This window comes from Vigna unguiculata, chromosome 3 (genome assembly GCF_004118075.2).
Source record: "Vigna unguiculata cultivar IT97K-499-35 chromosome 3, ASM411807v1, whole genome shotgun sequence".
Lineage (NCBI taxonomy): Eukaryota > Viridiplantae > Streptophyta > Magnoliopsida > Fabales > Fabaceae > Vigna > Vigna unguiculata.
In genome coordinates, this window is record NC_040281.1 from 22538773 (window position 1) to 22563668 (window position 24896).

The 24896-nt window shown below is 30.6% G+C and overlaps 1 protein-coding gene across 1 annotated transcript; it reads right to left on the reverse strand.

The window, feature by feature from the left end:
- Positions 1–8791: 8791 nt before the first annotated feature.
- LOC114178381 (transcription factor bHLH30-like) lies at positions 8792–12402 on the reverse strand. Its single transcript, XM_028064246.1, has 2 exons — positions 11491–12402; positions 8792–9599 (listed from the first exon to the last, which is right to left on the reverse strand). The coding sequence occupies exons 1-2, from the start codon at positions 11809–11811 to the stop codon at positions 9114–9116; spliced, it is 807 nt and encodes a 268-aa protein (XP_027920047.1). The 5' UTR covers positions 11812–12402; the 3' UTR covers positions 8792–9113.
- Positions 12403–24896: the final 12494 nt, after the last annotated feature.

Here is a 24896-nt window from a genome sequence, read left to right on the forward strand (position 1 = left end):
AATTCTGACTACTAGTTTCAATGTTTCTGTATAAGCAATATATAAACATGAGATCCACTATATAACTAATAAAAGAAAAAACTTTGAACCAAAGAATCATGAAAGGTTGAAGCTTCAACATCCAACCAAATAAAATCAAGAAAGGTTGAAGGTTCAAAGTTACAAAATAAAAATACTATGACAAAAGGAAGGAACAAACTTAAAACCAACAAAATATACGAAACCTTGCAAGTTCAAAATAACAAAATAAAAAGAAGATCAAAGCAACATCAAACGTAAGGTTGAAGCTTTCAACCAAAAAAAATCAAGAAAGGTTGAAACTTTAAAGTAGGTTGAAGAAAAAAAAAATTCAACCAAAGAAGATAAAAGCAATTAGAAACGTAACCTTTCAACCAAACTATGAATAAATGAATGAACTAACTTTCAAGCAAGAAGGAAGAAGATGAATATGAATGAATGAGGTGGAAAGATTTCACGATTGAAGGAAGAAGATGAATATGAAAAAAGAGGTGGAAAGAAGGATGAAGTGAATATGGGCTATAAAAAGGAGGTGTACACATGTCGGTATAAGAAGTGATGTGCAAAATTTTGGAGAATGACCAAATAACCACAATAATGGACACATGTCAAGACATTAAGTTGGGATAATTAAGATTTTCATTAGACTTAAGTTTTTTTTTTAGTTTTATAGTAGATATAGTACAAGATCAAAGTTAAAAAAAAAATATTTTTAATCTATTTAAGTTTCAATTATCTATAACAATTAAAAATGTGAATGAACTTTGTAACTCTTTTTTTAGTATATACATCTTTTTGCCTTTTTTTTTCTTTTCATATTCTATAACATTCGTTAACTAAAGAAAAAGGATTACCACTACTAGAAAATTTTTAAAAAATAAACAATTTTAGTAATAAAAAAATTTTTAGTACTGTAGTGATCGATTTAGATTTTAATTTACAGAATAAAAAATTATTGGTTATTAAAAAAATCACTATTATGAATAAAAAAATATAATTAGTCATTAAATTGTCACTAATTAATTAGAGACTAATTCAAAAACTAATTACTTTGGTAAGAAAAACCTTTGATAGCTAATATTTAATGACTAATTTATAAATTTATTTCATTGTTAACAAAAACCTTAGTAACTAAATTATAACGATTAATTTAGAGACCAATTATAATTTTTTATTTACAATAGTGACTATTTTAGTAATCAAAAATTTTTTATTTTGTAAATTAATATCGAAATTGGTCACTATAGTGATTAATAGTTTTCTTGTCACAAAAATTAGCTGTTAAGGGAGAATTTTTTGTAATGTACTCAAAATAAGTGGTGATGAGAGATTGAATGTTTCTATTGTATAATTAGAGTAACTGATAAAAATTAAAATATTTTTATAATCATTTTTTCATATATTATTATAATTATAGTTTTATATTTTTTAATTATTTTCATTATATTAATAATTATATCAAAATTTTAATTATATGTATTATTGTTTTTGATATACAGAGTAGTTGCGCATATGTTTCCACATTTTTAATATCATAAATAAAGATAAACAACTTTTTTTTTATCTATTTTTATCATTATCAATATAAATAACTTTATTGATTATTAAGACATTTTTACAAGAAATAATATCTTATGTAACTTTACAAATAATCCTATTATGTAATTATAACATCATGAAAACTAAGAAGAATATTTATTTTTATGATCATTTTTTATATGCACTTTTTTTCTTATTTCAATATAATTTTTATTAATAATTTTCATTTTAACAGTTATTATAATAATTAATTTTTAATAATAATAATAATAATAATAATTATTATTATTATTATTATTATAAAAAAGTGGACTAGCGCTTATATTTCCATCGTCTAAAATTGAAAGAATTAAAATGGATTGAAAAATAATACAATAATTAAATTAAGTGCCATTTAAATTAAGTGTCAAGTCCAATTCAATTAATTGACGTATTCATTTTTGATGAAGAAAAATTGACTTAAGTAGTCTAGGTAAGGATCAAATCTTATAAATAAGTAAACCTATTAAAAATAGCATTTTTTTTTTATCAGCTATTAAAAAATAGTATTAAAGAATAGTATGATGGATATATTCAGAGTGGCTTTTATTTTTGGTAACGTATAACCGTAGGCTTTATCTATAAATAAATTATAACCGTAGGCTTCTTTTTCTTAAAGTTTGTTACATTGTCACCTTATATTAAATTTATTTATGAAAAAGAGTGAAGATTTTAACTTTCAGCAATTTATTGGACTTGACTAAAGTAATAATTATAGTTGTAACGTTTGTATTTTAAAATTTTATAAATTATATTAAATTTAAAATAAAGATTTAATTTTAATTAGAATTTAAAGTTAAGATTAAAATTAAAGGAAATACTTTTGATGAGAATGCTCTTAATCGTATAATTTGAGTCCACAGTTATACCTCTTCGTAAGTAATGTCTGAAATGTCTACCTTTATCATAATAAATATTATTTGAAGTAAAAGTTCCCTTTGTGTTCTAGTTTCCTCCGTATTGAATTGTGAAAAAATAAGAAACCTTTCGCTCTTGAGCTATGATACATTCATACTTTAATTTGAATTATGTATTCGTGTTTGAAACGTATTTATCTGTCTGATACTATAAGATATTTTATTGATGATGATTAATAAAGTATCTAATTTATAAAGTTGTAGTATACTACAAAAAAATATTTGAATAATGATCAATTTTAGTGACAAAAAATAATTAGTTACTAGATAGTGACCAATTTAGGTACCAATTTAAAAACTAAAATTATTGTCAAATAAAATAGTTCCAAAAAATTAGAATTGATCTCTAAATTGATAATTAAAATAGTTTCTATTATGAATTAGTTTCTAAATTGGCCAGTAACATTAGCTACCAAGGTTTTGACTACCAAAATAATTGGTTTCTAAATTGGTTATTAACATTAGCTATCAAGGTTTTGACTACTAAATAATTAGTCTCTGAATAGGAAATTGGTCTCTAACATATTTTCTATTACTAAAATTAGTTATTTTTAAAAAGTTTTCTTGTAGTGGTACTTTTATGATGACAATAATTTATATTTTTTATGTTGACAACTTTAGTACATGTAGTTTTAATTTGGATTCACACATTAACAATTATATATTTATTATGTTTTTAATAATTATTATACAATTTTTAATATTCATACGTATCCATCACGTACATTATCCTATTATTTAAAAAAAATAAATGTATGAACGTATTAAATATGTGTCGTATTCGATACACGTATCTCAATGTTTGGCAAAGTAACTAGTAGTTCCAACTTATGTTCTCAATGTTTGGCACTATTATGGCACTCGTGAAACTTCAGGATTGGTGTCATTATATATATATATATATATATAATACTTTTTTGTCTCAATTTTTATTTAGTTTTGTCATTTTAGTTCTAATATTGTTTTTTTTCAAATAGGTCCATATTTTCATCAATGTTGTTCAATTTGGTCTTTTTATAACGGTAATGAACTATGACTATCACATGTTTTTGTGGGTTTTTTTGAATTTTTTAAACTTTTTTGATTTTTTTTTGATTTTTTAATTATTTTTTTAACTAACAAAATGTCAATGTGTCAATCTAGCCGTATGTCACATATTAGAGTCAATGTTTTATATTCAATGTGGTCTCTATATTCGTTATTTTTGTTCAATTTAGTCCCAATATTTTTAAAATGAAACAATTTTGTCTCTCTTCAAATTGAGACCAAATTTAATTTTTATATAAATGTTATAATGATGTTTTAATAAAATTCACATTTTTATTAAATATTTTGGTTTAGGGTTACAATTAGTTTAAAATTAGAATGACAATTGTAAAGATAAGGACTAATTTTAAAATTTTAGATATATGATGTCAATTGTCATCCTTAAAATTTTCGTTCTAATTTTAAAATAATAGTAACCTTCAACTAAAATATTTAATAAAGATGTGAATTGTAATAAAAATATCATTATAAGTTTTATATAAAAATTAAATTTAGTATCAATTTCAGGAGGGACAAAATTGTGACTAAATTGGACAAAAAATAATGAATAAGGACCAAATTGAATATAAAACATTGACTCCAACACGTGACACACTACTGGATTGACATATGGACATTTTTTAAAAATTATAAAAAAATTAAAAAAAATTAAAAAGTAAAAATAAAAATAAAAAAAGAATCCAATGATGTTTGCAAAAAAAGACCAAATTGAACAACATTAACAAAAATGATGACCTATTTGAACAAAAAAAAATATTAAGACTAAAATAACAAAACTATACGAAAATTGGGACAAAAAAGTATTTTAACTCTTTTTTCTTTTATTTCATTGAGTTGTTTTTACTGTAGGTAAATAGTGAGGAGTGAGGGAATAATACATGTTGAATTTGTTACGGGAAAAGTGGTATTGGTGAACAAATAAATAAATAATGGAAAAGAGAATTTGTCTAGGTTAGGTAAAATAATGAATCTAAAGTGATTGTTCTTGTGTATATAATTGACCAATAGATCTTGACATTATTTTTAATTAATTAGACCAGTGAAGAATGGTATAACTAGAAGTTATCATTGATGTGTCACACTAACAATTTGGATTTATTAATGGACCCATTTTCAATGATCATCAATAAGACAAATGAATTTGTCTACATAATATTGTGTTAAGAAGTGAACTTTAAATCTAATTCAATCTCACGAAATCGCTTGTAAGGTGATGTTTGCACCACACTTATATAACGAAAATCTTGTTAGGATAGACTTTTTAAACAATGGGTCTGATACCATGTTAGAAGTGAACTTTAAGCCTAACTCAACTTCACAAAACTGACTTATAAGATGAGGTTTGCACCCACTTATATACTATGAAATTGTCTTATCTCTAGTTGATGTGTGACTTCCAACATATTGAAATGATATGTTATACATTATAGTAGTTATCACAAGACAAACCAATAAACAATGGTTTAGATACATCTATGAGTGGAATGATGGTTATGTTTTGGTTTTACTATGGCTAATAACATATCATTCTAAAAGAATTGGACTTGAAAATGGAAACATGAATGGATCAATAGCTTTTTGTAGTGATAGCTTATTTGTATATGTTTTAGAATTGAGATACAAAGTGTTGCTTTGGTATTGTGTGTTGGCTTTATGCATATTGTATTGGAAATTGCATTCTCATCTTATAACAACAAGTCCTAATGAGTGGGTAACGATCTTTGACCTATACTTCTATTTACCACTATGTGAACTAATGCATTTTGAAGTAGTTGTTCATTTTATTTTTTATGTGTCTTAAATATTTTAGATTATGTAAGTAACAAGATTCATTAGATATAACGATTGAGGTCTCTTAAATTTTTTCTAGTACCTTTCTTTTGATGATACGATTTTCATATATCCTTTTATTAAATCATTTCTATGTTTTAGACCCATATGTAGCACTTATAGAGCCTTAATTTTGTCATACACCAGATTCGTTGCCTGTATATAAGATGATCAAATTAAGACTTAAGAAAAACTACTTGGTGTTAAAGTTGTATAATATTGGGATGAAGAAATTTCTGGTATCATATGGGCCTAAAATATCTTTCAAGCCTTGATAAAACGTTAAGTTAACAAGACGAATCCAAATGTCTTTATCAAATCATTAATAAGTTGTTTCTCTCAAATATTAGAATTACTCTTTCAAGCCTTAAATATTCAAATTATTTTTAATAATTTGATTATAAGAAGGGATTGATATATTTCATAATTAAAATGATCTTAAATGATTAACGACCAATTTATTTACATATATAAAAATATATTATGTGACTGACAATTAATTTGATTGAACTTGAGTAAGCTACTAATGAGTTATTACGTAATATGTTACATAAGTCTTTTTTTGCATAAATTTTTGAACGTTGTAGGGAAAATAAAATCAAATGATTCCAAATCAAGCTCTCTTTGATTTATAAAAGAAAGAAAAGATTAAAGTCCTAACAAAAGCATTTTGAGGACTTGAAGATCAAATTGAAGAAATTACCAAGTCATTCCTTATAAACAAATATGATTAGAAGATGATGGAGAATGTTAATAAATTATATTCAAATTCATCAACTACTATCATCTCAAATGACTATAAGATGGATGTGAAGTTGATCAAGAAAAATAAGAGAAATACAACATACATTAAAATGAAAAAGAGTTATCGAGAAAAATTCGAAGTGGAAATATTGAGTGTCCCAACCATAGTGTGGACTAAGTAAAAATCCCTTAGTACATGGTACCCAACCCCATTAGCCCATATTAAGGAAATCCATTAATACATAGTATTGAGCCTTATATACTCAGAAAGCCGCCTACTAGGTACTGTGTACTATGGAATTTCCTTAGTACACATTATCTGGCCTCATCAACCCACTAAGTCGCCTACCTGATATTGCATACTATGGAATTCCCTTAGTACACAATATTTGGCCTCATCATATCACTAAGCCACTAACTGGATACTGTATACTATAGAATTCTTCTAGTATGCAGTATCCAGCCTCAGCAACTTACTAAGCCACTCACTGGATATTGTATACTATGGAATCCCCTTAGTTTTACAGTATCCAGCCTCAGCAATTCACTAAGCCACTTACTGGATACTATATACTATGGAATTCCTTTAGTACACAATATACAACCCCCAACAACTCACTAAGGTGCCTACTGTGTACTATGAAATTCCTTAGTACATAATATCTCATTCACTCGTAAAGCTGCCTACTCAGCATAAAGAATCCAACCTCTATTGCCCACATAGCCGCTTACCGGGTACCGAGTACTCTGAACTCCCCAAAGTATACAATACTTGGCCTAGTTAACTTACAAGCCGCTTACTAGCAACCATTAAGGGGTCTCTGGTAATTTTGCCAATTTTTACTGGATCCAAGAACAACTAAAAAGGTATTTTGGGCCAAAAGGCCCATTCTAGGTAGGACCAACAAGTAAAAAGGTATAAATAGCACATTGTTCTATGCATTCATTATGCATTAAAATATTATTTGAAGTCTCTACAGGCACACCTACACCATGATCGGAGTTACGCCGGAACAAGGAGGCATCAAACTGAAGACCAGATACTAAAGGACTTGTAGAGTCTGGCAGAATACAACTTAGCCCCATAAGAACATTGAGCGAATAAAGTCAAATATAGAGAAAAGGAATTGTGTTGAATACAATAGGTTGTGAGCTTAACCATTATAACATTCTTCACCATTGAGAAGTTTACCCATTAAGCTTAAATTCTTCTCTCCTTCTTTGAGAGTGTTTTCTGATTCTGTTTGAGAGTTCTTAATGTCAAGGAGAAATTAAGAAAGATACATGGAGAGGTTAAATTTATGTAACTTGAAGAGGTTGATACTTGTTGTGTCTGGAGAGACTATATTTGTAATCAATTAATTTGAATAGTGAAACCTTTTAAGCAATGTATTTTAGGTAAACATAGTCCAAGGGTTTGGGGTGAACCAATATAAAAATTCTTCTTTATTATTCTTGACCTATTTATTGCTATTTGTTTTAGATTAATTAACATGCAAAGAGTCTAGATTCTATTCACCCCTCCCCCTTTTCTAGAGTCGTTTGCACCAATAATCCCTTTGTAAGAAACAAAGAGAAATTCTCTATAACCATAGAATAAACATTTATAAGTATTTGATGTGTACCATGAAGTGTTTTGGACTACTTATACTTATCATTTTCTAGTCAAAAAATTATTAGACAAAATATATAAATAAAGCACTTGCATCTGTCCAAGAAAAAGTTTATAAGACGAAATATACTCATCATTTGTCCAAGCAAAATCCCATCAAATGAAGTATATAAGCAAAGTATTTGCGTCTATTCGGTTAAACAAAGCATATAAGTCAAAACACTTGCTTTTGTAAGGTACTTGTGTTTATCGAGTGCTTATAAAATAATGTTTTATAATTTATTTTTAAGCACATAATTAAAACTAACGATAAAGTTTTATGAACATTGATCTAACATTTTGATTGTTATTCTTGAAACTAAATTCATTGATTTTGATTACATTAAGGAATTTTATAAATATGATCCATATTTTGCCTCTCGATATACTGTTTGTGTGAAGCTAGTGAAAATGGTTGCCTTCAGAATATTTTTTTTTTCAAATAGATATGATTATGTGTACCTAAAGATTTATAAAAGTTTGCTTGTGAAAAGATACACAAGCTAAGATTAGTGATGCATTTTGGTTTACAAAAGATACTTATCATAAGAATTACATTGTTTACAAAGTCGAAGAATAAAGTAATGTCTCATACACTTTAAATGTTTTACCTATTCCCAATTATACTTGGATAGATTTGTAAATGTACTTTGGTTTAAGACTCTCACACACAAGAAATGACATGAATTACATTTTTGTAATGATGGACACATTTCAAAGATATAACACATTTTATACCTTGTAAGAAGATTATGATGTTTGTCATATTGTTTACTTATTCTTTAAGAAAGTGGTTAGGCCTAGGCTTCATGATCTACCTAGGAGAATTACAAATGATCCGAGATACCAAATTTCTAAGGCATTTTTAGAGGATATGATATAATGTTTTAGTTATAGGTGGAATTCACTTAAAAGAAATAGCATATAATAAGAAACAATTCAGGAATCTTGAAGCAGAGCGTGGATTGATGATGGACCAATCACAAGAAAATGTGCTAAATAAATGTTGAATGAAGTTTAATCCAAAATCCAAAATGTGAATTATGAAACCCAAAATCCAGCTTTGAACAAGAGAAGTTAGTAATACATTTTCTTATACACTCTATAACACAGTTTATATATTGGATAAACGCGATTTTCATGATGATATCACACATCTTATTTAATGAATCTCATTTATTACTTAATGAGATTCACCCAATACTAGAAAATACGTTAGACAACATACAGTGAAGTGTGATGCTAGTATTTCTCAAAAAAATAAGAAACACTAATGCCACACTTTGTGACACTTGAAACAAAGAACATAACACAAGAAATTGTTGACATCAACACAGACAAGATCCATGGTTGCATGAGGAAGTGGATGTTTCAATAAAGCACAGTCTTCTCCTCTTGTTAGCATGTGATGTTCTTGGTGAGAACTCAAGTGAGGCAGAAGCCTTTTCAAGCACAGAACACAGTGCCTGGTGAACAGTTCTTGCAACAGCTTGGGATGCTTCAGTGTCAATACTAACGTTCCCTTTGCAACATGTGAAGACGAACACGTTCTTCATTCTTCCTGCCAAAGTTGAAATTTCTGCCTTCTCTAGATGCAGTGGAAGGGAATCAAGGGTTTGTCTTAGGTCAGATATTATTTCAGGTCGAAAATCACAGCAAATAGTTGCACTGTAAGACATGGATCCATCACATGGTTCAACTTTCACTTCATCAGCATCCATTGGGATTACAAAACCCTTGCTCGCTTCTACTGCACTTTTCTTCAATTCCTTCACTTGCTTTATCACTTCAGCCAGTAAAGTGGCTTTATCCATCTAATCAATAACAATTCACCCACAAAAATCAAAATCAACATATTTTTTTAACAAATGTTTTACTCAAGAAAAGAGAGGATGATCAGAAATAAAAAGTACAATAATTTTCTAGTTAGACACTGAAAAAAAGAAAAAAAAAATAAAACTGTGCTACTTTTTTTATGACAGGACAGTGACCTCATGGATTAATTACTGCCATTATTGTTTCATTATCATCTCTCGTACCTATCAACATGACTTCAGCAAGAGTGATAAGTGATAACTCAAGTTGATTGATCCTCTGGTGATGGTGGCTAGTATGATAACTTCATTACAAATGAAGCCAAATCCAGTAATTATACTAATTATGGTAGTTGATTAAACTAAGTCTCTAATTACTCATTAGTTTTGGCAAACCAATTCTTAAAAATCATACAATGGTTTTTCTTCCATGTCCTGCATCACCATTATCAGTTAGCCAACAAAAAGAATATGTCTGTTCAACAAAACAAGACAAAACATGCAAAACACAAGCTATCACATAATATTTAAATACACTGACTCTGTCATATGACACCCAGAAGAACAGCTGGCACGTCTACGACAACACTTGATATGAATATCCTATCAATCTGATTATAGAGATGACATTTATGCTCCTTTATTTTTTTTCCTCTGATAAGGACCATCAAATTAAAATACCTGGTCAAAATTGACATTCTACTGTGTTTAATGTTTTATAATTTGGTTCATATGACTTGTTATTGGAAAAACCCAGAAAAAAAAAAATAGCGCCTCCTTCCGTTGCTTTTATATAAAAATATTTCTATGAGAAATCCAACCAAACCAGTAACCTTTTAACAAATAAAGTAGTATTAATATCAGAAGCTATATTTGAGCACCCAGCATAAGGAAATGAACAATAAGAGAAGGGTTTTCGGTTTAGAAGTATAGAATATGAAATCATAAAACAATACATTATAAGTGAGGATGTATATCATACATAATAAATAACTCCACATTACATAATCAACTGATGCATATTGGTAGTTGACTCTAGCAAGGAGCAACTTCCATACACCTAGTTGACCACATAAGGACAACTATGATGCAATCAAAAGCCCTTAATTTAATTACAATAATTACAATGATGTGCTTCAAATCTCAACTTGTGGTGTTTATATACGCCAGACTCTGAGCTCCATTCTATTTCCAAAATTAACATGCATTCACAGCCACAAGCATTATGACATAACTGAAAATAAAATTACCACAAGGTAACTTTGTGTTTAAAACTATCCTAATGTGTCAAAAGTCAGTGTTTTTTATTTGTCAAGTAGCTGATTGATGACTTAATATATGTTTTTCTTACTCAAATTTTCTATTTTCAACTCTCCCCGGTAGAATAGTTTGCATTTCCATCTTTCTTCAACTTAAACTGATTCAACGTAACACGAGGTCTGCATAATGATTTTTCACCCAGTTTCAACCTTCTATCAAATTTGTTATATTCCTTTTTCATATCACCAACAGAATATGCGTTTCGTTGAAACGTTGTCACAGTTCTTATGAAAGAACTGGCTAGATAGCAAAATTTAGAACAGCTACCCCAGCAAATTCTTTCTCTCTTAATATATAATACATTTATAACAACAAATCTCAGCCTAAATTTGAATGCAGTGAAATATTGCCCCACATTTAGCACAAAAAAGTGAGTATTGTATTGTCCCCACAAATTTATATATTTGTCAGGGTCCTCTCACTTAAAATTTCTGAATCCGTCGATGTCCAATTATAGAATCAAAGTGAAATCAGGAAACTAAAGAGCGAAAATAATTCAGTGCTGTAATGAGCCATGCACAATAAAAGAACAAATTTCCAACAGAAGGAAAAGGAAGGAACAAAAACATACCTTTTCAGTGGATGGTACAAGGCCACGTAGTGTTGCAAGATGACCGTTTATTCTCTCCCTCCTTCTTCTCTCTGCTTCACTGTGGTTCTTCAAAGCAGCCAAAGCTTTGGCCTCACAAATCTCATTCTTCCCTACCCTTGCAGCTGAAGAGAACTTCACCAGTTCTCCCTTCTCACTCTCATAAACCAAAGAATGTGACGATGACAAGCCACCGTTTGCAACATCACCATTGGAGGCTCCAACAGTTTGCAAAGTGGGATTGAACAACCCCGAAATATCAGAGCCAGAAGAAGAGCTTTTCTCATAGAAGGAGTGAACCATAATATTAAAGGTTTTAAATTGCAGTGGTTAGCAAAATTACGATCAGGGAAACTCTAAAAAGCTGGATTTTTGGACCAAAACTGTGATGATGAGCCGTTTTGTTAAAACCCTTTTGAGTGGAGTGGAGACAGAAGAGAAAGAAATGAAGGAAGTTAACCTGGTGGACGAGTTCGAGGGGCGAACCAGAAAGAGAGCTTTTGGAAGTGGATGGTGCCTTGAGAAGGTGCTAGTTTGGTTTGTTTGGTGATGGTGTTGGACATAACTTCCATTAGGCAAGGGAAAAGGGTTGAAGGGGTTAAAGGGGTGGAAGATCAGTGTGAAAACATCCACGTTTTCATCTTGGTGGTGTTGAGCTCAACCATTTCCAAATGGGAAAAGGCCAAAAGGGTGAAGAACTTTGGGAACTGAGACTTGACTCTGACTTGGATTTCAGTGACCGAGTACTGACAAGAAACAAAGGTTATGCTATGCTTGATGTCTTAAAAGTGCAGATAGAATTCAGAAGAGGATCACCACTGAACAATGATCTTGATTCTTGAGCTTATTGATATATGCGTAGTTTGAACCAAAACATCCATGTGGTGGTGCGTAATGTTGACTAAATATTTATATTTATGTTCATTATTTGGTCAATGTGTTATAGCCACACTCCTGTGCTGACACTGTTACTACTGAATTATTCATTCAGAGTAGTGGAAACCAACCCATTGGATTTAATATTTTTTTATTTCTTTTCTTTTCTTTTCCTTTCTTGCAGCTTCGGATTTAGATGCGTGCAAGGCTTAAATTATCCTTCTCAAACAAAGTGTGATTTTATTATAATAATAATAATATTAGTAATAAATAAATAAATAAACTTATTGGATTGCTGATTCAAAATAATTAATTATATTTTCTTTTTGGGTGGCGGGAGCGAGATAAGGTGATTGGGTGCTTGAAGTCGTGTTGCTTCGTCGCAGCTTCGTCATATAGCCATTATTAAAGGGTCTACTATGATATTTTTTACTCCTATTTTTAGTAAAACAATTTCAATAAAAATATAATTTTCATGTCTTTTTTCACAGTAAACTATTATAATACTCTGTCGAACTACACTTTATACAACATAAAATCGTAATTACGTTAATCACTTTTACGAGAACAGACCCATAAGTATTATTTAGTGACGGCTCTAATCATTATTGTCTTAAAATTATTAACAACATTAATCCTAACCTAAACTAAAATAAGGACCAAAATTGGAGCTTTTGATTGGAACAATTTTTTAAACCCAAACCCAACCACCAACTTATTTAGTTTTAACGCGATATATATAGTTAAATCATAAAATTAAAGAAATATTCAACTACAACTAAGATACATTTTACAATTATGGCATACAAGAAATCAAATTAAACTACTATAACAAATGTTACACCGTTCATTACATTAAAAAAAGAAAAAAAAATCACTGTTATATAAAATTTTTTCTCCACCTTGATTATATCTATAAAAAGGTATGTTAATATAAAATTATGCTAATAAAATAATTTAAGAAAGCACGTGAATAACGTGAAATATATGAGAATTAAAAGTGTTACATAGAAGTAATATTTTTGTTCTCACATACAATGCATCTGGGTTGTTGTAGTGATAGTACAGTTGTTACATACTTCCTTCAATGGTAGTTATTTCAAACTTAAAAAAAAAAAAAAAAAAAAGGAGTAGGAGGGTGATGAGGACGAAGCAACCCATATCATCATGCTTAACATTTCCATGGAGATTCCTACAATAATTTAATAAAAAGAGGATGGAAAGAGATTAAAAAACTTGGAGAAGAAGGGTTCCGACATGTACCTAATCTTATCTTTGATGACTTTTTCATGTTCATAGTGTAATTAATATTTATATGGACATTCCATGATGTTCTTTCTTTGTAAATTTTAATGATGCATGTATTCTTCACTTCCTTTATTATTCTGTAGATTCAACTTTATACCTATGCATTTGACATCCATAATTTCGTATATTCACAAATATACGAATAATAATCATGATTTTGTTCGTCATGATCTCTCTAATATACTAGTGAATTTTCAGTTTCTTTTAAGCTACGATGTTATGAGCCTTAGAAGTATGCATGCAACTTAGTCAAATACTTAAGGAATTAATCTCTTAGAATTTTACTTAACAACAATTACGAAATTATTATTGCTTTAAACTTATGGGAAAAGAAAGTACTCTCTTTCCTTTTAAATATAAGATAATAGTTTTTATTCTATTTTTCTATAAGAGAACTCTAATTAGTTTTTACTAAATTATTTTAGTTAGTAAATATATATGTTATGAATTGTTTATTCATATTTCTTTTGAAAATCGGAGAATTGAATATTTTGGTTTTAAAAAGTAAAATTTCATTATTGGATTTTTCTCTCCATACCTTAATCATTTAAGAGTAAATTTGAAAAGAGAAAGAATAATTACAAATAAATTTAACAGTATTAATTAAATGACTGACTTTTTTGGCACAATTACTAACTTAAATTAACCATTAATGTGTTTTAATTAGTTCACCGTGTCAAATTTGCACTCTTGACGCATCCGAAAAGTAAAGGATCTTTTTTCATTTTATGAGGTAGCAAAGTGTCCTTTATTTGAATGAAGAGGTTGGTCCTTAAATGGAAGATGTTTAAATAAATTAATTTTGGGGGCATTTTGACTTTTTATTTTTCTTTTATATGTTGTTTTCTAAGCCCTATAAAGTAATATTATCTAATGTTGAATTAAGGTGGATGTGTAAGTTGTGTAAAGTAATAATAAAACTTAAGTATTTGAAAAGAACTTCTATTAACTAATAATAAGTTCATTGTAATGTCGGTTGGAAATTACAACATTTTCTCCACATATAAGTTTACTTAACCCTAGTTACGTTACAGCACATATTGATATTGACACCCCACCTAAATTCCTTCTATTTGACATTCTTATTGGGCTAAAGGGCTAAAGGGCTAAAGTGTATCTAACTAACCCATTAGTTGAGTTCAACTAAATAATTCAAAACATCAACTTACCCCACATTCTTTTAAGGTAGTGCATTTTCAAATAAATTGGAAGTCACCCAACTAAATAATATAAACCCTTAATGGAAATATAAGAATAAAGAAAGCAAATTTTAGAATTGTAATATGAAAAATATTTTGGTACATATAATGGAAATTCAATGCAATGTATCCTGTAAAACTCCATTATTCGGATATGTGACAATATAAATTTTGTTTTTGTAATATACTTTTTCATAAAGAAGAAAAGAAATATGAGAATTCTCAATATTACTTAGGTATGTCTTAACATATGAAAATATATTCATCTTTTATTTTTAGTAGTTCTCCAAAAAATAATAAGATTCTCATATCATTACCTAATCGTACTTTAGTTTCATTGTTTATAATATCATCTATCTAAGGCTTTGAAAGTGGTTAGTAGATATTTGATACTAATGCATATGATCTTGGTCCTCGCATGGGCATCTTAATTACAATGCCTTTTTCTCTTAATTACGAGGACTTAAATGTTTAAATTTATGCATGAAATTGATGCGTAAATTAAATTATATTACATGAGATGCACTAAAATGTCATCAACCACATCATAGGCAACGATGGTACCGGAAGGAGAGGGAGCAAGCACATCCTATTTCTTCTCTTATTTTTTCGGTAAACTTTGTTGGTGAATATTTTGGAGGTTTTTCTTGAGCGAAGATACACAGGAAGATTCAACGTAAACAAATTCATACAAAAGAACAAGATATCACTTTAATCTAAAACATTATTAAAACAAAAATCTTATAGGTTTTTCTACTTATATACTAATAATCTTATTGATTATCTAATATAGAACTTTCAACTTAACTGGAATGTCTAACTATCATTCTTCAAGTGTGAGTTTTTTCACAATGAAACATCTATGTCGAACATGAATATTGTTTTTGTGAGATCAAATATATTTGGCAATGATCTCCATCTGCAGTTTTATTCGCGTGCTCTAACCTCCAACTTAACACCTTAAAGCATAAATGTCCTAGGTCTTTGTCTTCTCAAGACCGAAAGAGTATGTGCATGTAGAAGACACTCTAACGCTAGATGGTAATAAATATTGCAATAATGAAACATAATTAAATTACCTCATATACCCTGTATCCTGTGTTATTTATACTTATTTATGAACTTTTTACTTGTATGGGTTTGGTTCATGTGGTTAATTACCTTGATTAATTTTTCCTAATATTATGTTAATTTGTTTTAGTCATTTTTTTAGCCTAATCACAATATATCATTGTTAATAACCTAATATACATGATGTCGTATGTCCGAGTACACTTAAACTGAGTACATCTTGGACCAAGTGGTCGAGATGTTCTGGAATATAGATAGTACAAATATCATAAAATAATCAACGCTTAAACTATTTCAAAATCACCTTAAATTTTTAATAAAGCTGGAAAAAGGTTCGATTATAGTAAAGTGACTCCACTTGAAAGAAGAAATGTTTGGTATTGTAATATTCAATGGTTGAAAATGATCGATGATATTATAGATGAGATATTATAAGAGTTGACGAGAAAATTTGAAGTTAAGATAAAAAATTTGTATTTTATTTCATAATTTTTAGTTTTAGGTCTTTGTTAATTTTTATAAATGTATTCTAATTATTTGTACTGAACTTTATATTTTCTTTTTTTATAATTTTTGTAATTTATAAGATTTTTGCTGAAGTAGTTAAGCCATGTTGACGTGAAGCAATTAGAATTTACAAACATTCATGAAAATTTCATACATTCATTTGATTCGTTAATTACTCGAGATTCCGGAATACGTGACTTCACTACACCGTTGCAGCGCTAGCATATATCAGAATTGACACATGGATTGCTGATAAAGCTGTGATTCTCATTTGTTATCGTTTGTTGACAACAGAGTAAATCAGTTCCTTATTTTGTATTCATTAAGAAGCAACTGACACAGATCTATTCATATTTTCAACTCAAGCATTTTATCGAACAGTTTAGCTGCTGATCAATATACGAGTGGCACGCAAGTAGATCGATTGATTTTCAATGTCTAATAAATGCAGGCACATAACCATTGGGTTGGAGCAAATTTGTGATGCCTTTTTGTGATTTCTAAATTCTGCATGCTGTGCAAAATCATGATGTGGCACACAGTATTATTGCTCGATTTAATATTGGCTGATGCTTCATTGCAATTATGTAAACTAAGAAAATTTACAATGCTGATTGAATTATACAATGCATTTCAACCAAGTTGCTGGTTGACATTCTGCGGTGAGAATTAATGGTGCTTAAGAAATTATTCATTTGGTTTATGCATTTTTGAAAGTTGCCGAGTTCAGTTCATGGAAAATTTTATCAGTGGGGCCCACTGAGTATTGGACAAAAAAAAAAATAGAGTGCAATGTGCTGGGAATGGTTCTCGTGAATTTATCTCCATTTGGTGTCTATCTTGTTCCTAATTTGTGGTGCATCATTTTACTTTGGTCAAAATCTTTGCTGTTTCGTTTGTTCAGTTTCATTCATTAGCTTTTTTTTTGTTTTAGCTTTGATTTGACTCATATATTAATTCTCTTTCAGTTCTTACTTTTCTTGATTTTTAATTGAGATAAGTTCCGAGAGATAAATTATTAAGGGATCTGGAGTGTTTAAGGTTAAGTTTTGATGTTATAAAACTAGGAATTAAGTATTGGGTGAGAATTTATTTATATTTAAGTCTAAGTATCAAAAAATTAAAGCACAAATTAAACAAATATTGTGCAATTGGATTTATGGATGTAATTAAAGTTCACATTTAGTTTCAATTTTTAGTAGAGCTTTTATATATATATATATATATATATATATATATATATATATATGGGGTAAGATGTCCTTTAATCTGATAGACATAAATCATTTATAGATATTTTTAGTGTTAGCTCTTACTACTTTATTTTCTTTTTTCTCAATTTTTCCTTTTTGTCTATTGTTTTTCATTTCTTCTTTTTTGAAATCCGTTTGGTGTTCTTTGTATGTGAAAAACTAAATTTTGAAGATCAATCGGTCGAATCAACACCAAATAAGCTGAATTGAGTATTATACCAATTATTTGATGATTTGAGTTTGTTTTTTTTCTCTAATTCCGATTTTGTTTTTTGTGCAAATTGTGTTGCTAATTTTATAAATTAAATTAGGAATAAATTGAATCTTCATTTAATGGTTAAATACAAATTAGATTGAATGTTCCTTTGATTTAATTTATACACTCATTTTAGTTGATTAATTGAATTGATTAACTACTTAAACCTGAATTTAAATCTTTAGATATCTATGATAAAAGGTAGAGATGTCAAAATGAGTTGAAACCCGAGAGCCAACCCGGCCCACCATGGGTTCGGGTCAGGTTAGGTTGAAATTTTTTTACAAATTTCAGTACGGGTTAATTTTTGACCCGACTCATTTAGAATTCGACTTACCCGATTGAATCTGTGGTGAGCCGGGTTGGCTCACCAACTCACAAATAAAGGGTTACATAAGTATTTTTTATTATATTGGACTTTGCATTTGGGTCGGATTAGATTTTTTTTTTAACCAACACATTGGTAATTTATATTTTTGTGATTTTGGTTTGTATTTGGAGTTTAACATCCTTTTGGATTGTATTTGAATTTTATTGAAGTTTATTTATATTTTAATCATAATCATAATTTACTTCTTTTGAGACGAAAGAAAAAAAATTGTATTTTTTTAATTAAGTAAGCCAATGAGCCAACCCGTTTAATCCACCAACCCGTACTGGATCAGATCGGGTTCGAATTTTGTTGGCTCGCTAATAAGTGAGCCAAGTTGGATTAACTCACTAAGTGGTCAACCAATGGTCGGTCAAGTCGGGTTATCCATTTTAACAACTCTAGTAAAAGGATTACTTGATACTTTATTATGTTGATTGATATGTTTAAAATATTAATCAATATAACTAATATTTAATAAATTTTAAGTTTTAATTATATTTTAGATTAATTATTTTACTTTTAAAAGACTCAAATTGGTCTATAATTTTACAAAATTTAGATACTATAAAATTAGATAACAGTGACTAAAACTTATTTTTTATTTATAAGTTAAGTAGAAACTATTAGAGGATTGATTATGTGCTAAAGAGACTAAGTATGAAAACATGATTATGCTTCATCTAAAAGATGATGACCTAAGACATATTATGTTATGAAAGATGCAAGTATTTCACTATACAATTTCTCATCTGAAAAAACATAAGTGCTCTTAGAAGATAAAACATCGTAGAAATGGGCCAACCTTGTACTAAAAAAAAAAAAACACATATATGTTATTTTATATTCAAAGGAATGTCAACTACTTCTATTTGACAAAAGAGATTTGTTAAGCAAAAGACAAATCACATAAGAAGGATCTCTTGAACAAAGAACTAAAACTGTTTTTCTTCACCAAATTCCTAAACAAAAACATTGTCATCTCCAAAGGAATTGTATGTTATGAATCATGGAAGTGCACATTGTCCAAGAAGAAGAGAAATACATTTAGCTATTGAAATGTTGCGAATAAAAGAAAGAAACATTTAATACTGCATGAATTGCATTTATTGCATCAATCATTAATCTTTACAGATAAGAGAAATACCTTAAGAAGAGAGAGAGAGAGAGAGAGAGAGAGAGATTGCACCATATAGTGCGAAAACATTGCTTGAATCTCTAGTAAAAAAACTTTAGCTTAACACTACTACTATTATTAAAACAACAATCTAGAGGAAAACATCAACTTTACACATACCTTTAAATAATCAACCTAGTGAGTAAAAGTGTGATCAATGATCATCAATCATACAATCTACTCATCTTAGACCAGAATGGATGTTTGGTAAATAATACTTCAATAATAGAGAGAAGTGATTGGTATTCAAAGAGTATTTGTTTAAGTTAAAAGTGGTTTGTCAAAGCATAATTTTCTAAGTCAAAAGTGGTATGTGAAGGAATACTAGTTTAACTCAAAAGTAACTTGTAAAAAGAATACATTCTAGCCAAAAATATTGTGTTATGATTCTTAAGGTTTCTAGTTGGAACATTCAAAATTGAGTTTGTTCATAGTGAGAGTTCTATTTTGTGAGCTCTAATTACACTAGTGTAGTTTTGGCTTTTTAACTTAGGTGATATGCTTTGATTTTAAACAAAACGAAGCATATAAAATCGCGATGACAATTTTGAAATTTTCGCGTACTTATAGGTCTATGTTATTGGCATAACGAAGCCTATTCGACCATATATTTCGATTCTAAAGCAACTGAAGTCTATAGTGCTGGAAAATTTCAAATTTGGCGCCCTTTTTTCAATTATTTTATTTTAGCGCAAAGGTATAGGTTTTGATTCTCTAGAACCGAGGTCAATACATGTTATATGTTTCGGTTGTTTTAGAACTGAGACTTATAAGTTCGCTAAAATTTCAAAATTAGCAATTTTTTTAATTATAGTATTTTACACAAAGGTTTAGGCCTTGATTATTAGTAAAATTAAAGCCTATTGCCTTTTATGCTTCGATGTTTTTAATAATCGAGACCTAAAACTCTATCTAGGATTAAATTTGAAAAAATTGCAGAGACTTCACTTCTTTTTCGTCCTCGCAAAAACTATTGTTGCTATTGTGCATTGTCACAGTTCCCTATGTGGAGGGCATTTTAATGGAGAGAGGACAACTACAAAAGTCCTCTAATCTGGATTTTACTGGCCCACCTTATTTAAAGATGCACACAGATATGTGCAACACTACAATACCTGTCAAAGAATAGAGGGAATCTCAAAAAGACATGAAACGCCACTGAACATCATTTTGGAAGTCGAAGCCTTTGATTGTCGGGGAATCGATTTTGTGGGACCACTACCATCTTCTTTCTCGAATGAGTATATTCTGGTAGCGGTTGATTATGTGACAAAGTGGGTTGAAGCAGTGGCAACTTCTAAGGCCGATGCCAAAACCGTAATCAAATTCCTCAAGCAGAACATCTTTTGCAGGTTTGGTACTCCAAGAGTGTTGATTGGTGATGGTGGTTCGCACTTTTGCAATGCTCAACTTCAGAAATGTTTGGAACATTATGGAGTGCGGCATAAAATTGCATCACCTTATCATCCACAAACCATTGGACAAGCAGAGGTGTCTAGTGGCATCTTCGAGAAAAGATTGGTACTTTGGGTCTATAGAACGGCTTATAAGTCTCCCACCGGTTTATCCCCATTCCAACTGGTATATGGCAAGTCATGTCACTTACCGGTTGAATTGGAACACAAGGCATTTTGGGCCTTGAAATTCTTGAATTTTGATCCAAAGGTAATAGGAGAAAAAAGAAAATTACAGCTACAAGAATTGGAAGAAATGAGACTCAGTGTCTATGAGTCCTCTAAGCTCTACAAGAAAAGGATGAAAGCTTATCATGACAAGAAAATTCTTAAAAGAGAATTTTATCCGAGCCAATCGGTGCTACTGTTCAATTCCAAGTTGAGGTTATTCCCTAGAAAGCTCAAATCAAAATGGTCAGGACCATTTCTTGTCAAGCATGTGAAGCCTTATGAAGCCATTGAGTTAGAGGACCCTGAATCAAAGAGAAGTTGGGTTGTAAATGGGCAAAGGTTGAAGCCCTACTTTGGTGGTGAGATTGATAGGCTCGCCACAATCATTCAATTGGACAAACCTTAATGAAACAAGCGTCAGGCTCGTGACGTTAAACAAGCGCTTCCTGGGAGGCAACCCAGTGTTTTAATTATGTTCTTGCACTTCAATTTCATCTTGTGTGATTAAATGTGTTTGTGTATGTAATTATATGTTTGTGTTTATAGTTTTATGTTTGTGTGTAAAAAGGTGAGTTTTTAGCATCCAATTATCTCAATAAGGCAAACCATGCACTTTTGGTGTTTTCAAACAAAACTGGTGTTTTAAGCATGGGGATGAGTTTTGGTGCCAGAATTGAGTTCATTGAATGCTAAAAGTTTCTTTGTTTTGGCCAAACTGTGAAATTTGAGTTTGATAGCTTGATTTTAAGTTTGATGTTGAGAAACCTTTTGGAATGATAAAGAATGAGTTGAAGAATGGTTTGATGTGTGTTTTTGGTTTAATTGCACTGAAATGATCATGGTTTGAGCGAGTACAAGTTGATCTCAATTGAGAAAAGTGGCAAAAAATTTGTGCTCTGTAAAACTGCCAAATTTTCGCCCAAAAGTTCAACTTTCTTGCCTGGGCGAGATATGTAGAAAATAAAACCAAAATTTTTTCTGATAATCTCAGTTCAGCGAGACATGGCTCACCTGGGCGAGAATGCCCTGTACCAAGACAATTTGGGTGACATAGTCTCGCCTGCGCGTGACTTTTTAATGTTTCTGCCATGCTCATCTCACTTAAGCGAAACTCTGTTGCTTGAGCGAGAAATCGCGTTAAGAGAGGGACAAGGGCAGAACTCACTCACTCACTTTTCTTTCCCCCAAACCCTCGCCCACAACTCTCGCTCACGTTCTCCCTTTCCCACTCTTTGGGCGCACCTACATGATAGAGGTCATACCCCACCAAATTAAAACACTTAAAATGCAGTATGTAACAGTTGAACCAAGTCGTCTCCCAACGACCAATATTTTTTTCCAAAGCTTCAATTTCCAGATTCAAACACAACACAATAACACACGGGGGGTTTGGCAGACAAATTCAGAATTTTAACAAAATGTAATTACAATTTTTGATTAAACAACCTCAAAGATAACAGTGATTTCTTGCTTCGAATGAAATTTCACCCATCACAGATTGCAAACTGAATTGGTTTCGTTATTCCTCATGAACTCGCTATTAAAAAACTAAGCGGAGGTTAACCACGAATTCAACATGCAATTAAGCAATGCAAGCGTTCATGAATTTGTCAAAGTTCATTAAGCATGAAAATCAACTAAAAACGAGTTTCCCACTCTGAAAATTAAGCAAATTCAGATTGGATTCTTCAATTAAAATGCAAACACAAATCCACAATGGAGAAACAACAAAACCCACCGAACAAAACATTAATCTCAAGGTTTCATTTCATTCTTTGGCAAGGAATCAATTCGAAAACTTAGTTCCTCATGGAATCCGAATTAGGGTTCAACAGAATTTGCAATTCAACCATTCAAATGACTTCAAATTGATGCAGAAAACTTAAAATGGTGCAACAAACGAAAATAAGCAAGGAGAAATAGGGAAAGAACCAAAACAACCAACAAAAACGAAAATGATTCAATATAAATGTTACCCAAGGTGTAAAAAACATGAATACAAGCAATAGGTGTTGTCCAAGACTCATAAAATGTCAAAAACGAGTGGAAAACGTGAAAAATTAGCTTGTGCCTCCATGGGTCACCTTCCAAAGCTTCAAAAACCTAAAATGGAGAGTGGAGAAGAATATAGAAGAAGGTGTGTGGCTGGGTTGCATGGAAAAAGACCTAATTTTCGTGGTCACATCCAATCTGCCACTCATATTTACAAAATTGTCATTATGGACTGTAGAATTGCAAAAATGCCACTATTGGCCTTAAATGTTGGCCCATTCACTCAGATGATTTGGAAATGACGTGGCAATGATGTGGCAACTCTCTTCAATTGAATATTAATGTCCAAGCTCCAAAATTGCTTCACCAAAATACCTAAAAATAATTAAAAATGAAAATTAGGCCAAATAATGTGAAATTAGTCCAAATTCGAAATAGTGACCCAATAAAGCCCAACAGATGAAAACACACTAAAGATGAACAATTAAGCATTGAACAATTGTCAAATGGGTACACAAAGGCTAGTGGAATGGAGGAAAATAATGACTCATCACTACACTCACTCATTTCTCTACATTTTAGCTCACAAATTTCGTCTTCCCTTTGCTAATTTCTCTTCAAGATAAGTTCTTCTTCCTCATTCTCTTCAATTTCACCAAGCACAATCATGGTTTTGTATACTCCAAAGCCTAGGATAGTACTCATGCTCTGTTTGTTGCGTTTTGTGTTTACATTGTGGGTTTTAGTGTGAATTGATGCTGCAACTGAATAATGTGGGTTGCCTATGGATGAATTTATTCAAAAGTTTTCACAGTTTGAAAGTGCACCCAATCTGTTTGGTGAAATGTCATGCTGAATTTGTTCTTGTTTGTTCTTGGTTGGCTAGTAAATGGATCCTGGAAACTGCTATTGCATTGTAATTAACTAACTTGGCAAGATTTTGGTGGGTTAATTTTCATCTTTGCAGGTCAATGGCTAGAACAAACACAACATCTCGACTTCCCCCCACTGAACCTAGAGGGAAGAAGAGAAGATCCACAAGAAGCCGGTCTCCTGAAAGGCCAAATAACAATTTGTTTAGAGACCCCCAAAGACAAGAACGGTATGAGAAGATAAAGCACTAGGTCTTTATCAAAGAAAAAAAGGTGGTACTACTCCCGGACGAATATGATCCATTCTTAAGTGGTCTTATCAGGAGGAACTGGATGAAACTAGCTGACCCTCTTCCTAAGTTTGATTTAGAGATTGTTAGAGAGTTTTATGCAAATGCCTATTTTGAGGATAAACTTGGAGAAAAACGATCTAAAGTCAGAGGCAGGTGGGTCAATTATGATCAAGCAGCCATCAGTGAATTCCTTGGTAATCCACTACCACTAGAACCAGGGCAACACTATGATTTCACAAGAAAAAAAGGAGTCAGGAACCTTATGATGAAAATGAAGTGGCACGCCTTATATGCACTCCTAACCGATCCTATCAAGTCGGGCCTACTGGAAATCCTCTCAAAATTCTAAGAGGGGATATAAAAACTTTAGCCCAAGTCTGGACCACATTCTTACTTGCAAACATAGTGCCCACCGGCCACGTGTCAGACTTGAATGTGCCTAGATGTCATCTCCTTTATTGCATAATGAGGGAGGATCTTACTGTTGATGTGGCCACCATTATTTCTGAAGAAATCCACAAATTTGTGAGATATGAGGTCAACAAAAACACTGAAAAGGCAAAAGGTGCATTGGGCTTTCCGGCTTTAA

Excerpts from the sequence above, each read along its gene's own strand:
- LOC114178381 (XM_028064246.1), bottom strand. The coding sequence starts at position 11,811 with ATGGTTCACTCCTTCTATGAGAAAAGCTCTTCTTCTGGCTCTGATATT. Across the intron at positions 9,600-11,490 it reads TTGTACCATCCACTGAAAAG|ATGGATAAAGCCACTTTACT; the intron begins GTATGTTTTTGT and ends GTTATTGATTAG.